The sequence below is a fragment of the Strigops habroptila genome, chromosome 5 (assembly GCF_004027225.2).
Source record: "Strigops habroptila isolate Jane chromosome 5, bStrHab1.2.pri, whole genome shotgun sequence".
Classification (NCBI taxonomy): Eukaryota; Metazoa; Chordata; class Aves; order Psittaciformes; family Psittacidae; genus Strigops; species Strigops habroptila.
Genome location: NC_044281.2, coordinates 33,785,408 through 33,804,013, shown reverse-complemented (window position 1 = coordinate 33,804,013; position 18,606 = coordinate 33,785,408). Strand labels below are relative to the sequence as shown.

General features: G+C 37.9%; 1 protein-coding gene across 2 annotated transcripts in view; it reads left to right on the top strand.

The window, feature by feature from the left end:
• The window catches only part of CCDC6 (coiled-coil domain containing 6), a 50,385-nt gene that overhangs the window by 15,127 nt on the left and 16,652 nt on the right, over positions 1-18,606 (top strand). For both annotated transcript variants that reach the window (XM_030488905.1, XM_030488906.1), the window contains exons 2-4: positions 4,794-4,943; positions 12,762-12,890; positions 17,783-17,886. In XM_030488905.1, the coding sequence (XP_030344765.1) occupies positions 4,794-4,943; positions 12,762-12,890; positions 17,783-17,886 (383 nt within the window). The remainder of the gene's footprint in view (positions 1-4,793; positions 4,944-12,761; positions 12,891-17,782; positions 17,887-18,606) is intronic.

The window sequence follows — 18,606 nt, the reverse complement described above, 5'->3', positions numbered from 1 at the left end:
CAGTCTATATTCAGTAGCTAAGATTGAGTTTCTGTGCACAGCAGCTAGATAAAACTGCTCTTCAGCTCCATCTGCAGGCTTTTATTGTCCATAGGTTCCTGTCAGCAGAAAACGCACCATAAAAAAGTAGATCAATGGTGAAGAGGTTGTGGTGGCTCTTGCTGTAAACATGAGGGAGCTTCAAGAGTGAATTAGATCAAACAGTACTTGATAGGCTGTTTCCAACAAGATCCCCTGAAATCTAGTGTCATCTCTACTGTGGATGCTACTGGAGACAGGTCATGCCTTGTTACCATGCAAACCAGGCATGCTTGGTATCTGGCTTTCAGGTGGTCAAGTGTAGGTGACCGGAGCAGTTTGTGAAACAGTTGTTACTGAAATTGTGTCTGTAGTGAGAAAACTGAAATGCAAGAGCTTGTTCATGTCAGATCATTGAATGTGTACTCATGCTAAGGAGTAGGTATTAATTGTGACTTGAACCTGCTTACTTACTGGGCAGTATCAGGAAGGTTTGTGAAGCTTCTAGAAGAACTAATTGCGGGGAAAGGGAGCATAGAGAGCTTTGGTGTTGTGGGTTTGGTTTTTGGGGGGTTTTGTTTATTTGTTTGGGGTTTTTTTGTTATGGGTTTTCTTACTGTGATTAAGCTGATGCCTCATTGGAAATACTGGATTTTGCTGCTTCATAAAATAGTGCCACTAGTGCGTTGTGATCAGTGATACCGAAAGAAAGTGTCCCGCTATAAGCAGAAGCTGCTGCATGTACTAAAAACAAGAGGGCAGAGGGAAAGGTAGCAGTGTGAACTTGGTCTGGTAAAGGTGTATTTACAGAAAGAAGAACTGAGAGCAGGAAAAGATTTTAACACTAAACTTTTCACTGTTTATGCTAGTATATGCAGCATGTGGAAAAGTAACTTTGGATGAGATTCAATTCCTAATATGATACTCAGTTACTATATAAAGTTTAGGAGAAATATGTTTCTTAATTCTTTTAAAATTAGCTCATTGGATTGTAAGATCACAAGGACAGGTTTTTACAACACTTCATGCATCAGTCTGCTGGCGATCAGGATTTCACATTAGAAATAATAGGATTTTTCTTAGAAAACAGGTTTTGTGTGTCTTATGTGCATGAGTTGCTTTCCCCCTCCCCCTTCATTCTTGATTTCTTGCAAAGTCTTTGCCATTTTTGGTCTTGTCCACAATAATTACAGATTTTCGTTAGTGAATATGTCCATGAAATGCTCTTAGTTAGCTATGCACATGGTTTTGAGACTCAGGAGGCGGGTGGACCTTGTTTGTGGTTACGCAGAAAATCTGTGGTAGAAGTAGATTGCTTGCTTCAGATTTCCAGAGATAGACTGGTCAGGTGTTATCATTTTATATCACTCAGAGCCTTAGCAATTTATTTTGTAATATGGTACACAGAACAGAGTGAATTGCCATTAGTGGTTTTGGATGTTGAATGTGATATGGATAATAGAGACGAAACAAGAACTCTATACCCTCATAGAAGACCTACTGTCTCTGATTTCCATGTTCTGTTTCTCTTTTTTTGCTGATCATATCAGAGCCTCTTTTCAAATGCAGATGCTTAATAAAAAGGCAGATTATCCATATAGAAACACAGTGTATACACATCCAGAAAAATATTGGAGTGGCAGAGCCTGTGCAGGAAATAGTATTACAAACTGGGAATTTTTTAATGACTGCTTTACAATGTCAGTTTGATTATGGGCTGAGTAACAGATTTCAAGATTTTAGGAAATATTAAGGTAAATGTGAAGTATTTTATTAAGATAATTGAACTATCTCCAAGTAATGAGTAGCAAGATGCAAGGAAAGTTTGAGAAAGAAAACGTGGATTTAGAAGAAATACAGTAATGCATTATGTGATTTTGTACCCAGTCTAAATAATTGTACGATGGCTTTTGACTAAAAAGTTTGTGTTGAAATTGCTGACTGTTGAGTAATTTAAGTGGAAATTCATTGTATTAAATGTGATGTGTGGATGTCTGGAACTTACAGTTCATACTTAAATTTATATGGTTTCTTCTTTTTGTTCAGTTGAGAAATACATTCTTTGTATAATGGAGGCAGATGTAATCATACTTTTTCTTTGAGCCGGTTGAATGCAAGGCGGTGTCCTGCATGGTGTAGGCAGAGGGGGCTGTTGTGGAGCAATTTAAGCAGGTCTAAATTGTGGCTGTTCATTCTTAGTTTCTGTGTGCCAGCACTCTGCCAGTGTGGTATGCCTGTTAAGGAAGCAGATCCAAGAAGGAAAAATGTGAGGAGGAACGGAAAGGATTATTAGGTTTTGGGTGTCTCCTGCCTGTGCTGGCCTGCTGCCTGCCTACATGAGCACCCATGCAAGCACAAACGAGGGGCATTGCTGTTCAGCTAGGAGTGGGCTGGGATCTTGGCAGCCTGTGTTCACATTGGCCTAAATATCCATCATTAATGTAACACCAGGATCTGGCTACGAAGTGTTGTGCAGGCTTGGTGCTGTAATAATGAGATTTTAGAGTTTTTGATTGGTACAAAGCATGAGCAGAACAAATCTGTGCAAGTTGGAGATGAACAGGGATCAACATAGAAACACCCTGATTCTTTTCTGTTCTTACACCAAGTGCTTTCTAATTTAATTTTAGGTAAGCTTGGTCTGTGTCACTGTCCTTTATTGCCTGAACCATTGAAAAGCAGACAGCAGTAGAAATTTTGTATAGTGAAGGCAATGGAGGAATTGGTTTTGGAACAGCATGCATGAATTTTAACGATTTGAGGACAATGAACCTTTGCAGTTTGACTTGTTTACTCTGTTCCGAAATGTCTTTGAAGACAAAGGATTGTTAGTAGCTCTGAGTAAAGCCACATTTAGAAGGTGATAGATGATGTTATTGACATGTTAGATTTGTTGACTTTTAATCCTCTGAGATGTGAGCTGACAGCTTAGCATTTTTTCAGAGCTGTTGGACAACTTTACATTGCCTTGATGTGACAAGTAATAATACCAATGCCTAATGTGCCGGAGTAGCAGTTCTCTGCCATTGAGATGCACAAACATTAGAGAGGTGTTTTCTGGGCAAGACCTAAGGTCCTAAACTGATAAAATGCACTTGATTCTTCTCTCTTCCCGGCTGGTAACGGCATAAGGGAGTTGGTGGCAGATAGATAGTAAACCAAGAAAAGAAAGCAATAGAGATGGGAGAAGATACAAGAAGGCAGAGATAAAGATATGAAGAGAAGGACTTAATGGAAGGAGGGCTCAATGGGGAAGTTTCCGAATCACTGCTTTAGATTTTATGATGCTGGTGATATCATGAGGAAGATTTACAGTTGTCCTATTGTTCCACCAAATTTAAAGACATTTATATTCTTTAAGTAGTTTTTTTTGTAAACATGGAAGGTGTCTCTGTTTAATTGTCTCTTGGATTACTAGGGAACATATCATTCAGTTAAAAGATCACTGACATTAGTGGAATCTTTCGAGTATTTTCTGGTGTACAGTGTGTGTAAAGAGGTGGGGGGCAGCGGTTGGCACCTTTGGGCAGAAGATTATGGAAGCTAAGCTTTTAGTAAAACTTATGCTTCTGTTTCAGTTCTTAAATTTTCTTCTTACCAAATTTTACTGAAATAAAACTTACTAATCTTTACATATTGTAAGCTATAAACTTGTATCTTTTTACTAGAATCAGGGAAAATCACAAATCTGCAGTTCAGGTGATGTGGATTTTATTGCAGGGGATGAAAACACTCCTCAACATTACACTGTCTCATTTGTGGTGGCTTTGGAATTCGGCGTTTCTGTCATTCTGTTGTGGGCTCTGTTTGGACTGTGGAATTAAGAGTTGTCTCTCAGTTTGTAGCTGTGATCTTTTGTTTGCCCATATGAAATACCCTCTGTGGCCTTTTAGAGCAAAATCCCAAAGGATAACTTCTGTGTTCCATTTATCAAGTTTCTAATATGTACATTAAAAAACCCCATGCAAACAACTGTAGGGAATGTGAGGGAGTGAGCTTATAGGCTGGCTTTCTGTGGAGCGGTGCCTGGGTGCTAGAGGAGAGCTGAAATGGAAATTGTCTTCTCTACTGATTCTTCCTGGGGAAGATTTCCAGAGTATTTCCCTTCTTGTGTAACTTAGAAATCCTCAGGGTAAAGCTACCGCATGGCATTTTTTAAAGTTGATGTTGTATGTAGTGAACTAACAGTTCTGAGAAATAGTATGTTTTCCTGGTCTGGTGGTTGGGTGGCAATCCTCATGAAAGAGCTATGCTGCCTGCAGCTCAGAAGCAAGGCATATCTGGGTGAAAGAATAAATGTGTTACTTGACTCCTAGAAAGCAGGGCTGCAGCCTAAGGGATCTGGAAAGAAGGCACAGTGCTGAAGGCAGCAGTCTCAGAGATGTGCTTCAGCTCATAATGGAGCATTTAGAAATGAGTTTGTTTTTAGCGATAGAGTAGGTAAAAGTAGGTCCCTGAGAATCAGTAGTGCTTTTATAAAGCTTAGAAGGTTGGGGAGTTCTTGCATTTGGCTGGGAAGAAGCCTCTTTAAAGCACCACTGTAGTTTCCCAAGTTGAAAGATGGGGAACAAAAAAGGAAGAAAGGTGCTATTATGTTAGAAAAGGGGATGGATGGTAACAGCACTTAGATTGAGCCTACTGTTCTTCAGGACTGTGGGCAAAATAAAAATAGAAAGGGGAGGGTGGGAGGGCTTATAAAGGAGAATACAATAATTGAAGCTTTTAATGTGGAAACTTGCTCCCTTTTTTCCTAAAACTGTGTCTTTACCTCACAGCAAGCAAGGGCAGAGCAAGAGGAGGAATTCATCAGTAACACTCTATTTAAGAAGATTCAAGCTCTGCAGAAAGAAAAAGAAACACTTGCAGTAAACTATGAAAAGGAAGAGGAATTTCTCACTAATGAGCTCTCAAGAAAACTGATGCAGGTAAGTGATGCCTTTCCTGATGTTTCTCCCAGGAGCCTCAGGACCAACTGGTGGCTGAACTTTTTTGTTGGTGTGACTGCAGAGTGATGTGGTCAGGTTGTAGCTGTCGTAAAGCTGATGCTTAATAAAAGCAACGTACAAGAAGTGTAGTGAGTAAGCGTTTTTTAATATGTTGCTTTAAAGTTTAAAAAGCAAACTCATGGTGTTGATAAACTGAAAGTTGGTACAGAGATGCAAAGAAATGGATGTAGCTTAAAGTAAGTGTTCACTGTGTTACAGAAGAGAGTTACTGGTTAATTTAAAATGTTATTGAAACAGACACTTTTTTTGCTGGAATATTTGATATTTAACAGGAGTCCTAACATATTAAACTTTATGTACAAGAATGTGCAGTGATGCTTGAAGGAGACTTTATCTGTAAGTTTATCCATACTTTTAAAAAAACAGTTGCTTCTCTTGAATTAAAACACATCGGTTGTGTGCTAAAAGTAAAAAGTTGAAGATGCTGGGACAATTTATGGCAGAGAAACTTCTTTTCATTAGCAAAGTTGCTAATGTTTTGAAAGTGGGTAAGTGTTTGTTGGAATTGTTGTACATGCTTGCCCTGTTGTGATAGAGTTGCCTAAATAACTGCTTTTGGCCTCTCTCTTAGGAGATCGGGTACTAAGGTAAATTGTTGGTGTGATGTACTATGGCATTTTTTCATGCCATTACTTACAAGCTTTGTCATGAAAAACTAGTCAATTTGAAAGAACCTAATTTGTATGTTGTAAGCATTTATTATGTTCTGCAGCTGGAGTCTTGAGGCATGTTTAGCCCTGCAGTTAGGAAATACGCTGTTTGTAAACCACATTAGAGCTAATCCTATCTAATGCTTTTGTTCCTGAAAACTGGTACGTCTGTGGCTTTGTCTATTTGATGCCTATTATCACATAGTAAGTTAAGTATGAAGATAAAATATCCTCGATCCAGTATTACTATTTCCCCTTGCTATTATTGGGGACTGACAAGAATGTTTCTGAATAAGACATACATTTGGTTTCAAAGTCATGCATTTTTATGAAAAACAGAGAAGCAGATGGTAGTAAAATAGGGGCATTGAGTGTTCTTTTCTAATTGAAATAAGATGTAAATATCGATATAGAAAAAGTTTCCCACAAAAGTCTCTTCCAGTAAAAGGGGAAATTATGTGTTGAGCGATGTTCACAGAATGGTCGAAGTTAGAAAGGAACACTGGTGGCCATCTAGGCCAACCTCTGTGCTCAAGCAGGGTCACCTAGAGCACTTTACTCAGGTTTGTGTCCTGATGGGTCTCGAGTATCTTCAGGGAAGGAGACTCCACAACCTCTCTGGGCAACCTATTTGAATGCTCAGTCACCCTCACAGTGAAGAAGTTCTTCTCCATGTTCAGGTGGAACTTCCTGTATTTTAGCTTATGCCCATTGCCTCGTCCCATCACCTGGCACCACCAAAAAGAGCCTGGCTCAGGGAGTTGAGGTGAGGCTGACTGGCCTGTAGTTCGCAGGGTCGTCCTCCTTGCCCTTTTTGAAAACTGGGGTGACATTTGCCTACTTCCAGTCCTCGGGTACCTCTCCTGATTGCCATGACCTTTCACAGTTGATCAAGAGTAGCCTAGCAATGATGTCTGCAAGTTCCCTCAGCACTCGTGGGTGCATCCCTCAGGGCCCATGGACTTGTGAATGTCAAGTTTGTCTAAATGTTCTCTGACCCAGTCTTCCTCAGCCAAGGGAAAGACTTCCCTTCTCCCTGTCTCCTGGGTCAGGGATTCCTGAGGGCTGGCCTTGGCATTGAAGACTGAAGCTAAGAAGGCATTGTTGTTTAATTGAAAGGGGTAGTTAATTGAAAGGGAAAGTGGAAATTGGTTACAGAACCAGTTACCTGGGACTGTTCTATACATTGTGTAGAGCAAAGTAAAACTTACTTTTTTGAAGTAAAAGCATGAATTACACTTGGTTTGGCCAAAGAGTTTTGAACTCATATAATGACCTTGCACACAAATTTGTTCTGCACAAGTTCTGCAGCAGCTAAATTGCTGTATCTAGTAATTGCTTAAAATATTCTTAGCCTTTTTTCCTAGAATTTGATTGAGATTACTTTAAAGCTGTATCTTTAATAGTTCTTAAATCACTAATATTATGCAAAGTAGGTTCATACATTACAAAGAATAAGTATAAGCTTCTTGCCATCCTAAAACTACAACTAATTTTTATTCTTTTCTGCTATGGACTCTCAGAAAGTATCCTTTGACTGTTGGCCCAAATGAAGGAAAAAAGTAACAATCTACTGTTCTCAAAATGGCCAAGGGGCTGCCTTGTTATAATGTATGAATGCAAGGGCATTTTGCTGTTTGTCTGTTGGAGACTCTTAAAGGGTGTGACTTCTTTCTCACTAGTGAGAGAAATAATCAGAGAAGCACATAAATCTGAAACAGAGCGCAGGCATAAAACTGATGAAGTTACTCTCTCCTGTACGGCACCTGGAAAAAATCCTGTTACGGATTCAACGTTATCCTGTAAATACTATCCAGCTTTCAGTAGGCAAGCTGCAAGTTTCTGCTGAAAGAAAGTAACTACATAGCTGTAACTATAATAATATGGAGGTAGAATTCTGACCACCGCCTGCTGTTATTAAACAGTATCTCAGCCTACAGCCTTACACTTCATTTCACGTGGCCTTCCTGTTAAGTCTCATTTAGTGTTTGATAAACATGGTCGTGTCAACCAGAAGGTTTTAAAAGGTGACAATTCTTAAATGCACCTGTGTTCCTAATTGTTAGTCCTAAAACTGTGGAGTTTTTCTCAGCATCATTCGGTAGCAGTTTTTGGAAGTAAATTCGGAGTTTGACCTCTATCTAAATATTGACACAGCTTACTTGAAGAAAAGAACAGGTGTCAAAATCCTGTTGATGTTGGTAGTGGTTGTACATATGAGGGTGAGTGGCATGGACTGTCTTGCTTACAGGTTCACCTGTTACCTGCAGCGCACAGAGGAGAGGATGGCAAGGGATATATCAAAGCTCTAGTGCAAAGCATAATTAAGCTGTGTCAAAGGAATCTGCTGGCTCAGCAGGTTTTGTAGTCCACACATCCGGATGACTTTTCAAACCTCGCTCAAGACTTGCAGTACAGGTGGAGGACTTGTTTGTTTGTTCTAAAGCAAGCAGTTTAATATTAAAACTAATATTCTGTTTGTGTATATGCTGAATATAGATCTCATTTCATGGCTTGATTATGTTTTTGATGTGATAAACTTGCTGTGAAATGCAAAAAATGTATATAAATATATTCTTCTAAACACTAGCAACATGCTCATCAGCTTACAAAGTATACAAAGGAAATGGTCCTTTCCCCTGAAGAGCTTACCTGTAGAATTAGGAAATATTTGAATATTAGAGTATGTTTCCACAAAAATAATTTTCTATCTCTGTAGTGATCATGGATTTAGTAAGTTGATATTAGAATACTGGTGAGTTGCAGACAATTTTCTTAAGTAGCATAGAACTGAAAATAATATTGACATGGATTTTTGTTTTCAGAAAGCTTATCTGTTTGGAAATTTTGATTTTTTTCAATTATGAATTCTGGAAATTATATTCCATGTTGACTGCCAAATAAAAAGTCTAAGAAGAGAAACTTTTGATACTACAAATAATCTCATTTTGTGGACGTTATTAGCACACATCGCATGGTCGACTGGGTATTTATTATGATATCTTTCTTAGTTTGGAATACTCTTCCTGTTACACAGGTGTAGTGCTAAATTCCTAATGTTTTTCAGATACAGAAAGTTAAAGTAATTACAATTTACTTTATTTTTTGCTGAGATTTGAGTGTGCCAATACTTACCATTACCTACTAGAATGTAGCAATTCTGTTTTTATTAGAAGATGCGAGTCTGATGAAGCAGTTATGAGGCTAATAACAAATTGATAAATGTCCACTTCCATTTTTGGTATCTTGGCTCTGGAGAGAATTCTAGCTGAATTGGTTTTGTCATCATCCAATGTCTGCATCCAGAAATACGGTATCTCCAGTGGAAATGTGGGCAGTAATTGATTGCTCCACTGTTCTTTGCTATTTGGAGTTAAACTCTTAATCTCTGTGTTTGCCAGGCAACATTGGTCTGACCTGAAACTAGACTTGCAAAATTCATGCTGTCAGACATCATGCATCAAATGGCTTCCTGCTTTTTTTATGACTAAGGGGGAAAAAAAATGCATATGAATTTGTTTTGTCTGAGACTTTGCCTTTTGGAACAGAGGGAGGGGTGTACTTCTGGTAAACTGCATATGATTTATAGTCTCTTAATTTTTCATAGTCTGTGGCTGTGTCAAAATTACTGCCATATTATTCAGTTGAAAGCCACCTAGCAGAGGGACCTTTTTCACAGTGCCTGTGTGTTACTTGCTTTGTCAGAGCTTTGTTACAATTGTAGAGGTTTATGCATTGCATTGAGTGGCATCTGGAATGAGCTCCCAGGATGGTAAAATGTTTTAAATGTGAAAACTCTGCCAGACCATGAGCTGCCATGCTTCTCATTAACAGCATAACAAGAATTTCCCAGTTCAGCATGATGTGCGTTGCTATTATAAAACACAGTTACATCAGGTTTTCAATATTGTAAGAAATTAATTTTGAAACATTTTACTGTATGCCGGGTTGATTCTAAACATACACAGTAGCACATAAAAGAAGGTGTTTTCACTGGAATAATACTGTCTTCCTTCTGCCAGGCTTTCTGGTGCCATTCCATTGCTTGGTGATACCTGTTTATAACTGTGTGGCATTACCTTTTACTGCCTCTACCATAAATGTTTATGCTTTTACTAATTAAGTTTCCTTTGTTTAGCATAATTTTTATCTTGCTAGGCTGAATGATGCAAAGAGGAAGGAGCACATGCATCTCAGCAGAGGTTTTTGGAGTAGACAGAAGCTTTTCATCACATACATTCCTTACAAAGTTCTTACAGGCCTTATATACGTTCACTATATTTTCCCATCTACTTTCTCTAATGACATTTTTGCCTACCTGATGAAGTCTCTGGCAAGTTTGGAACAGCATTTTTAGAGCCCTCTATCCCTAGTCATTATAGAATGGTAATAATATCTTGCAGAGTATCATTAGAAGTGTTTTGGTGCAGGCTCTGTTCTTGCAGCTGTGGACAAGGACTTGTTGAGATTCTGTTTTGAAATTTAAAGTAGTATATGTTGAAAATTTTATCTTTTGTGAAACAAGGCTGCTCAAAAGAGTAATTAAATTTTAATATTGTTTGAACTTACAAAGACAATTATTCCTTAAATTCTGCATCATTCCTTTTCAAAATCAAATATAGATTTTTTTTTTTTTCAATATCCTTGTATTTTTGGAAGTGCAAATTGGTCCAAGTGTCTGTCCTTTAAAGTAAAATGTTTTGACATATCAAGATAATAATATAATGTGTAGTCAGGCAGATTAAGTAATTGGGAGGCTATACAGAACTGTTTCTCATGCAAGTCTGATTCTTGACAATTCTTGCAAAAATGTGTAAACATAAGCTATTACCCTTCCTGATCTCCAAAATATGATGCGTCAGCTCAAGGATGCAAATGTGATTGTGCAGAATAAACAGAGTCAGCTCATCTGTCATTTATTTGATGAACATCTGGACATAAATAGGAGGCAAACTGCTGATACAGATTTGTTAATAAATAGGACTTTCAGGATGCAGCGAAGAAGGAATTGGACAACATTTGAGGGCTGGAGTACTAATAATAGGCTGTTCAGAACGATGTACAAGGTCATAGTCTGGGGGATAAATGAGGGTTGTATTTTTAAGGGGTACTTCATCTGTTACTTCCATTATTTCATGAAACATCTTTTTGCTGTCCCAGAATAAGCCAGTACAGTAAGGAAGTAAGATAAATGTGGTCCTACATTGTATCAGAAAACTTATTTCAGTGGAGACAGAAGGACATTACTGTAGTTCTATAGGACTTGGCGGAAGTAACACATGCACTCTTTCTGCTGCTTTGTATTTGATAGCCCCATTCTCACTTTAAAATATTAGCTGTCTCTCTTGCACCTAACCCATCTCTGATCTTATGTAGCTGCAGTATCTCTCCTGCAGTTTTCATGGGCAATTCAAGGTCTGTAAGACATTGGCATCAAGGTGACACATTCTAACACGCTTTTTCCTTCTCTTTAGCTGGCAGCTGTAGGTGTATCTGTAAACAGTTGTTACTATAGCGGCATATAATTAAAAACAATTTGAAAATACTCACTTACTAAGTAAAACTATAGAAGCATAGAATAAACACTGTCCACCAGTATTTTACCAGTGGATGTTTTCTCATTGTTAGCAATTCTGGTTTTCAATGTTAGGGTTTCAGCACTAACTGGGTTTCTAGTGTTTTGGTTTGTTTTTATGACCGAGGCAAATAAGAGAGAAAAAATATTTTACGCAATTGTGAGTTACAGGCACCATTAATATGTATTTTGGGATGTACTATTAGTAATTTTCTTCTACTCTGAATACTAGGGTGAAGGGGGGTAGCACAATAAAGTAGGTTCATCAGAATGTCCAAGAGGGCTTTCATGTTATAACCCTTTTTAGCACTCAAGGGGAAAGTGTTTGTGGGTTTTCTTAGATTTGTCCTTGCTTCACTTAGCAGCTGATCAGCTGGAATGGTCTTTTGGCTGCAAGTATGTTCACACTCCTGAGGCAAGGTTTAGTAGATCCTACACAGCAGCTGCAGATCAGTTCCTGATCTGCACAGCAGCCTCATCAGTTCCCATGTGGTGGAAATTCCGGCAAGTTTTAGAAGGAATGGTTTGACAAGCAAGATTGTGCTGTTGCAGCTCAATTTGTTTTAAGTAATATGGTAGTTGCATTTGCATGAAGCACACAAGAGCAAGAAACTGTCGTTAAGTTGGTTTGAGGTGCCTTCACAGGCCTGTGTGGTTTGCCTGACTCGCTGGACTGTCTGCAAATGCTAGCAGTCCCCAACCACGCTTTCTGTTAGCAGCATCTGGCTTTAGGCTGAGTGGGAGATTCTGTCTATGTGCCTTTTCGCACAGCTTAATTTGCTAATTAAATATAAGCTGATTACAGCAACTGGCTTTGGTCTCAATTTTTAGCTAGGTAATAATTAAATAAAAAAAGCATCTAGCTTTTTTAATGAAGGAAAATGAAGATGAAGGAAAGTGCAGCAAGTACCTTGAGCTAGGTGGTAATCTGTGTGCTGTCTGCTGTATGTGGTGGAATCACCATCCCTGGAAGTGTTCAGAAAACGTGTAGATGAGGCCCCTAGTGACATGGTTTAGTGGTGGTCTTGGCAGTCCTGGAGTAAAGATTGGACTTAGTGATCTTAAAGGTCTTTTCCAACCTAGTTGATTCTATGATTTTAAGCTTTCAGCTGCCTGGGAGAAGGAAGTGCTAAGACCTGCACTTTATGCTTTTGGGTGCTCTTGAGATGATGTATTTAGATTAAAATTAATGCTTCCATGAATGATATGATAGTTTTTTTACTTTTGAAATGTCTATATTTTTATGTTATATATAATGTATCTATTTTCATTTGACTTTATTAAATATTTGGAAATGTATTTTACTTCCATGTGCTTTGAAAATAGAACACAGTTTAAAATACTGGTTTTTAAAGGGGTGCTGGGTAGGTTGTGCATTTTGAAGTCTTTTAAGAAGAATTATCAGTAGAGAATTTAATGTGCAGTAAGAATAAATGTGTAAATATATAAGAGCTGCATAATGTTTCATACTTTTGTGTGTTTAAAATACTTCTATGTCTCCTAAATTTTTAGCTGCAGCATGAGAAGGCTGAATTGGAGCAGCATTTAGAGCAGGAACAGGAATTTCAAGTGAACAAACTGATGAAGAAGATCAAAAAACTGGAAAATGATACAATTTCAAAGCAGCTCACCCTGGAGCAGGTAACTCCTTATCTTCAGAATTATTAAGTCATGCTTCTTGTTGCCATTCATCAGCTTCCACTCTCACACTGCTAGTGGGAAAGACTGTCACTTCTAAGGAGGTTAAGCTTAACAGTAGATAATATGCATGTGGTCTAGTTGTGATCTAAACACCTTTTTGTGGCAGCTTGGATTGCATAGGACTTGAACTGTGAGATGTCAGCTGTGTGTGTATACTTAAAAAGATTTGAGAATTGACTATATCCAACTTGTTTTCTCCCAAGACAGTTGTGAAAATTACAGAAATAAAACACCACTTTTTTTGGTCATGTTTCTGCTGCAAGTTTAGACATTGGAACTGCTCTTATGGTTAATCTTAGGCATGTGCGTCAAAACATCTCAGTGGTGTTAGTAGAAGTCCTTTTGACTGAAGGCAAACTGATGAAATATACAGGCTTGATAAAGAACTTCATTTTTTTCTGGCTTGTGGAAGTTCAGTAATTTGGGTGGTATAAATATAGTACAATGTTTCTGTTTTTTGGGGGTGTTTTTTAATCTTTTTTTGCTGTTCTCATCAGATGTGGAACTTTCATGTTGCTGGTAATTTGAATTACTACCAGTTTTGTATGACACTCGTATTTCTGTTGACATTGTGGATAAATTAATTAATGGTTGTCTTTATGTTAAAATGGGTTTTCTTGACTCTTATGCTAACATTCTGTATGTAGAGATCTACAGAACAAATTAAAAACCAGAAAGGTAGGACGATGTAGTTGCCAGCAAGTCTTTAACCAATATGAAAATGAACATGAAATTGAAATAACTCTCTTAGCCACAAGGTGGTGGTGGTGGCTACTTAATCAAAATGCAAAGTAAGCTTACATATTAAGCTTGTTTACTCTTTGAAATGTTGGCATGAGCCAGAGCTAAAGTCTTAATGGTAGTTATTTTTGTATCATTGTTCTGGGCAGATAGACTTGGGAAATCATAAAATTTGAAACTTGTTGCTACATTTGAATATCAATGATAGATTGTTCAAAAAGCAAGGGTATTCAAAGGCCTTTCAAGTATCTGACCTTGAAAACTTAACTTTGTTTATGAAAATGTTAAATTTATCTGTCGGTCTTTACTTAGAAATTCCATGTGCATTTATATGGAATGCAATATATACCTTTGTTTTCTCTTACAGTAAAGTATAGTGTATCTCAGATTACTCTGAACTTGAGCATGATTTCTTCTCTTACACAAATTAAAAAAAGCTTATTGTTCTGAGTTACTGGCTGGGCCTAAACCACAACAGCTCATTAACCAGCTGAAGCAACAGCCTTTGGGGTATGTGCCATACCTAGCAAGAAACAACCAAAAGTTGTGAGGAAAGCAATGTTGCCTTTATTGTACACTTAAGGAATTAAGTAAGAGAGATTGCCACGATCCTGCAACATAACCTTTTGGACATATGTTTAAACAGGGCTTGGAAGGAGTATTTCAGCAATGCTTTGAACATAATCAAGGGTAGCATTACTAGATCTATCACTGTAATCAGTGAGCAGATAGTTACAACATATGTTCACTAAACTATTTTTAAAATATGGAACAGAAATCATCTGTGCTTTGTGTCCTTCCTGTTTGCTTTTTCTCATCAGAGCTGCTTATGCCACAGGTGATGAGTGGATAGCCAGTTTGTAGCTGTGATGGTTGCATAGAGTGTCATTACTAACTCACATTATCTTAGGGTTCAAATGTGATCTGACTTAATTTTCTTAAGTCAGCTTGAAGTGGCAGAACTTTCTTCCCTGAAGGCTAATGGTGAGGAAATTTATGACGTGACTATTTTAATTAATTGAATGTCTCAGTTAAAATGAGCAATGATATTCAGTGGTTTGATAGAAAATGAGTAGCTGTCAGTTTTGTCCTACAGAGGCCAAGTTTGTGTAGTCTTGCTGTTACTTTTTAATTTCTTTTCTATTTCATACATTACAGTGAGAAACTAGAATTTATGCAGTTAGGAGATGAGAAATAATAACTAAACTGCCCATGATCATGATCTGTGTCTGCTTCTTTGAAAGGAGAAGAACATGAAATGTAAAATCTCCTGGAGAGATAATCTGGGAGAGCAGCAAAGAATGAAAGCTACAAAGGGGAGGGGCAGACGACCAGAAGAGAAGTGAAATTTGGGATGAATGGGCTTAGGCAGAGATCATATTCAACTTTCATTGATGTGGAAGGTCTCCATTTCAGGAGGGAACAGTTGTGCTTGTAAGTTGGCAGGAAGACTGAACAAGCAGTAATGCAGGAATACAGAGACAATGGATATTTTAGCTGCATTTGAAGTAAAGTAAGTGTATGTGTGAAAGGGGACAAGGAACACAGTTGGATGGTGAGGAAGATTAAAAAGGTTTTTTCCTTTCCTCTGAAGGGAAGATGAAGGTCAAAAAAAAAAAAAGCAACCAATACTTCCTTGTTTACCTGTTCTGGTGGTAAAAATTAAAAGATGTTTTATTGGAATGTAACTTTGAACTCATGTAGAATGATACTAGTATTTACAGAGCTTCTGGTTTGATTTTGAGATATAATCCCATCCTGTTTATTTTAGTTCAGAATACTGTATCATGTTACTAACAAGTTAATTGATTTGTGTTAAGACTACATTTCCAAAGTACACCTGAAAGTATCTAGTGCAAAATACACCTATTCTTTCAATTCATAGCTCTGGTGAGGATGCTGCAGTTGCTTTTCCTGTAGGTTCAATACAAGGTGTTCATCCTCAGAGCTTTAATGTCCTGGCACTGGGAGGAGCTGAGACAACACTCAAAATCAGGAAAGGCAGATACTTGTTTCCAGTGTGTTTTCATACTGCTGGAAATGTGAAATTTTTGATCTCTTTCACAACCCAATATACTTGGTGTTTTCATCAGAGCATGTATGTCAGGGCACTACACAAGGCTCAGCCGTATATTGTTGCTGATGATTTGGTTTTGCCATTGTGCATGATCACCTACAGGCAGATTTCTAATTAATGGACTCCACTGCCTTGGTGATAGTTGCTATAATACTTAATGTAATTGTAGGTTTTTCAAATGTTTCAAGGTTATAAATAATTTACTCTGTTTTCAAATTCCTTTTTGCTCTCCTTCCTACCATTAAACAAAGTATTTTTATTTTCACCAGTATGTTTTTGTCATTTGTTCGGTGCTAGATCAATAACATGGTTGTAAAAAGACTGTGTCAGAGCCGGTGAGTCTAAACTATGCTGCACTGAAGTGATGCAAAAACCATTGCTGCAGAAGTAGTGATCCACAGTCAAACCTTTTTCATCATGTGTTTATATAGGTAGCTAAGCAATGTAGTGAAGAGCTGCATGTTGGTGATGTAGAAGCACTGTGTGTGGATTCCCAGACGTTTTATGTACTTTCTTCCCTCTGAATGCTGTCAGCCCCAGGCATTGGCCAAATTGGCTCATGAGCAGTGCCCTAAGGCGAAGTGCCCTTTACCTACCGGAGCTGAGCCCTTTGCCTTCATACCACTCCAGCCTCTGCTGGTATGGGGAACAAAGTGTAGGTCATGATCCAAATTCTCATCCCTAGTGTGAGGCTGAAGCATGTCACTTCTGACATCTCTTTTATTGAAGTGTAAGTTCCCTCAACTGTTAATATACAACTGGAAACTCAGACATGGATAGATTTGCTAAACAATGTTTCTTTTTCTAATTATGTTCCCTATTACTCATCAGCATGTGTCTATTTTTACTTAGGGTGATTCCTCTGAGCTTGAAAGGTGAAAGTTGTACATCAATTAACTTGCACTGCTACATGGAGTGCATAAGTTTAAATTTTGTTTGGGTATCTCATTACTAATTTAGTGGTTAGGACAGAGCCCTTCTAGATTTCGGTGCTGTGATAGCACCTCACCCAGTGATGCAGTAAATGTGCAAGGAAATTGCCTAGTCTGTTTTAAGTCTTTCCATTTTGTAATGTGGCATTATTTGCCCTTCAGGAAAGTGGTGTTAATTAAGGCTTTGCTGGGAAAAATACCTCCATGCTATTTTCAACCTGTGAAAGTGTTCATCTATTCCCCCATGTTTCAGCCTTGGTAACTTCTGGAGTTCAGCTGCCAGTGTTGCTGAATAAGATCTGTGCCTTTTAGTATTCTAATGTATTCTCATTAATATTTCCACTGTATCTATACTAAAATGCTAATAATATGTTTCTTCATGTGTGGTTCTACAGTATATCTGCTTTTATTAACTTTCAGTAGAATCAGGAATGTTTGTGCACACAGTAAATGAAGGAGAATAATGTCAAGTTAAGCATTTACTTTTATAAAGCCTTTGCCAAGATAGAAATACATTTGTTTCTGCTTGTAAGGGTTGCTACAGTAACACTTAAGGCAGTTTGCATTTTTTTTCTTTACTATTTTTGTTATGTTGCTTTGCCTAATACAAGGTAAACATGGCTTCTCTTCAATTTCTGGCTTACTGAACTGTGATTCTTCCACTAAAAGGATGTGGGAGAAGTTGAAGTTTTTCAAAAGAATAAATGTTGGTGTAGTGGGTAGTAAATTCAGTTTAAAGTTCAGAGACGTGGGGAATAGGAGATGTGTTTGAATAGGCTTGTCATGTCATCAGTGTGTCCAGATTTCAAGCACCCCCATGCTGGCCAGAGGCAACAAGTTCTGTGAGAAAGATTTCTGTTGCGAAGATGACAACTGTGCAACTCCTGAATCTCTTGACTTTTCCCTTGCTCTGTGACCAGTGTATTGGGTTAGTTTGTTTTTTTTCACTGGCTCTGTGACCAGCCTGGTTTTTGTCTCCGCCTTCTCCTTGCTGTTGTAGAGCATCATGTAAAATGATGTTATAACAATGATCTTTACTAATAGCAGTTCCATGGAAAAAATTGATTGTTTTTCATCTCCAGTTAAGACGTGAGAAGATTGACCTTGAAAATACTTTGGAACAAGAACAAGAAGCACTAGTGAATCGTCTGTGGAAAAGGATGGATAAGCTTGAAGCAGAAAAACGGTTTGTCTTGTTGCAGTGTGCTTTCTTTAATGCCATGTTATAAGAACTCTTGTTTTTGGGAGGAGAAGAGATGATTAATACCTTATTTTCTTCTACATGTTTAAGGACAGTTTTCTTAGTGTGACACTCTGAATCTTGACTGGGCCCTCAGAAAATACCTGAGCCTGGGTGAACTGCAGGTTTTGTAATTCTGTTTTACTGTGCAAAGTGCTCTGAAGAGCTACATGTGATATTCAACAGTGGTAAATCCATAGTAGGATGGGCCTTTGGTAGGATTTTTGTACATCTTAGATTTAAAGCCTTATTTAAGCCAAACCATTTCTGGTTTAATTTATCTCAGAATGTGTGCCTTCTCACAAGGAGCTATGGTGGAGTCAGACCATGCTTTAGTACCATTTTGTATGGTACAAGTGAATACTAGGCCATGTTGTGTTTGCATAGTGCTATCCCTGCTCTTCAGGGCAGAGACGTCATCATCATGGCCAATCAACATGTTTCTAGTGAAGAACAGTTTCATGCTTTCAGGCTGAAAAATTCTTCATATGTTAACTCCAAAAGTAATCATTTAGAACACTGAATATCTACCATATACTTATTTCATTATAAGAGAAGTTCACTACTCCTGAATTTACAATCAGTTATTTCAGCTTTTAGGTATTTGAAACCTTGACTATATAGGATCCCTTTTAGTTTGGAGATTGGGAAAAAAAAAAAAAAAAA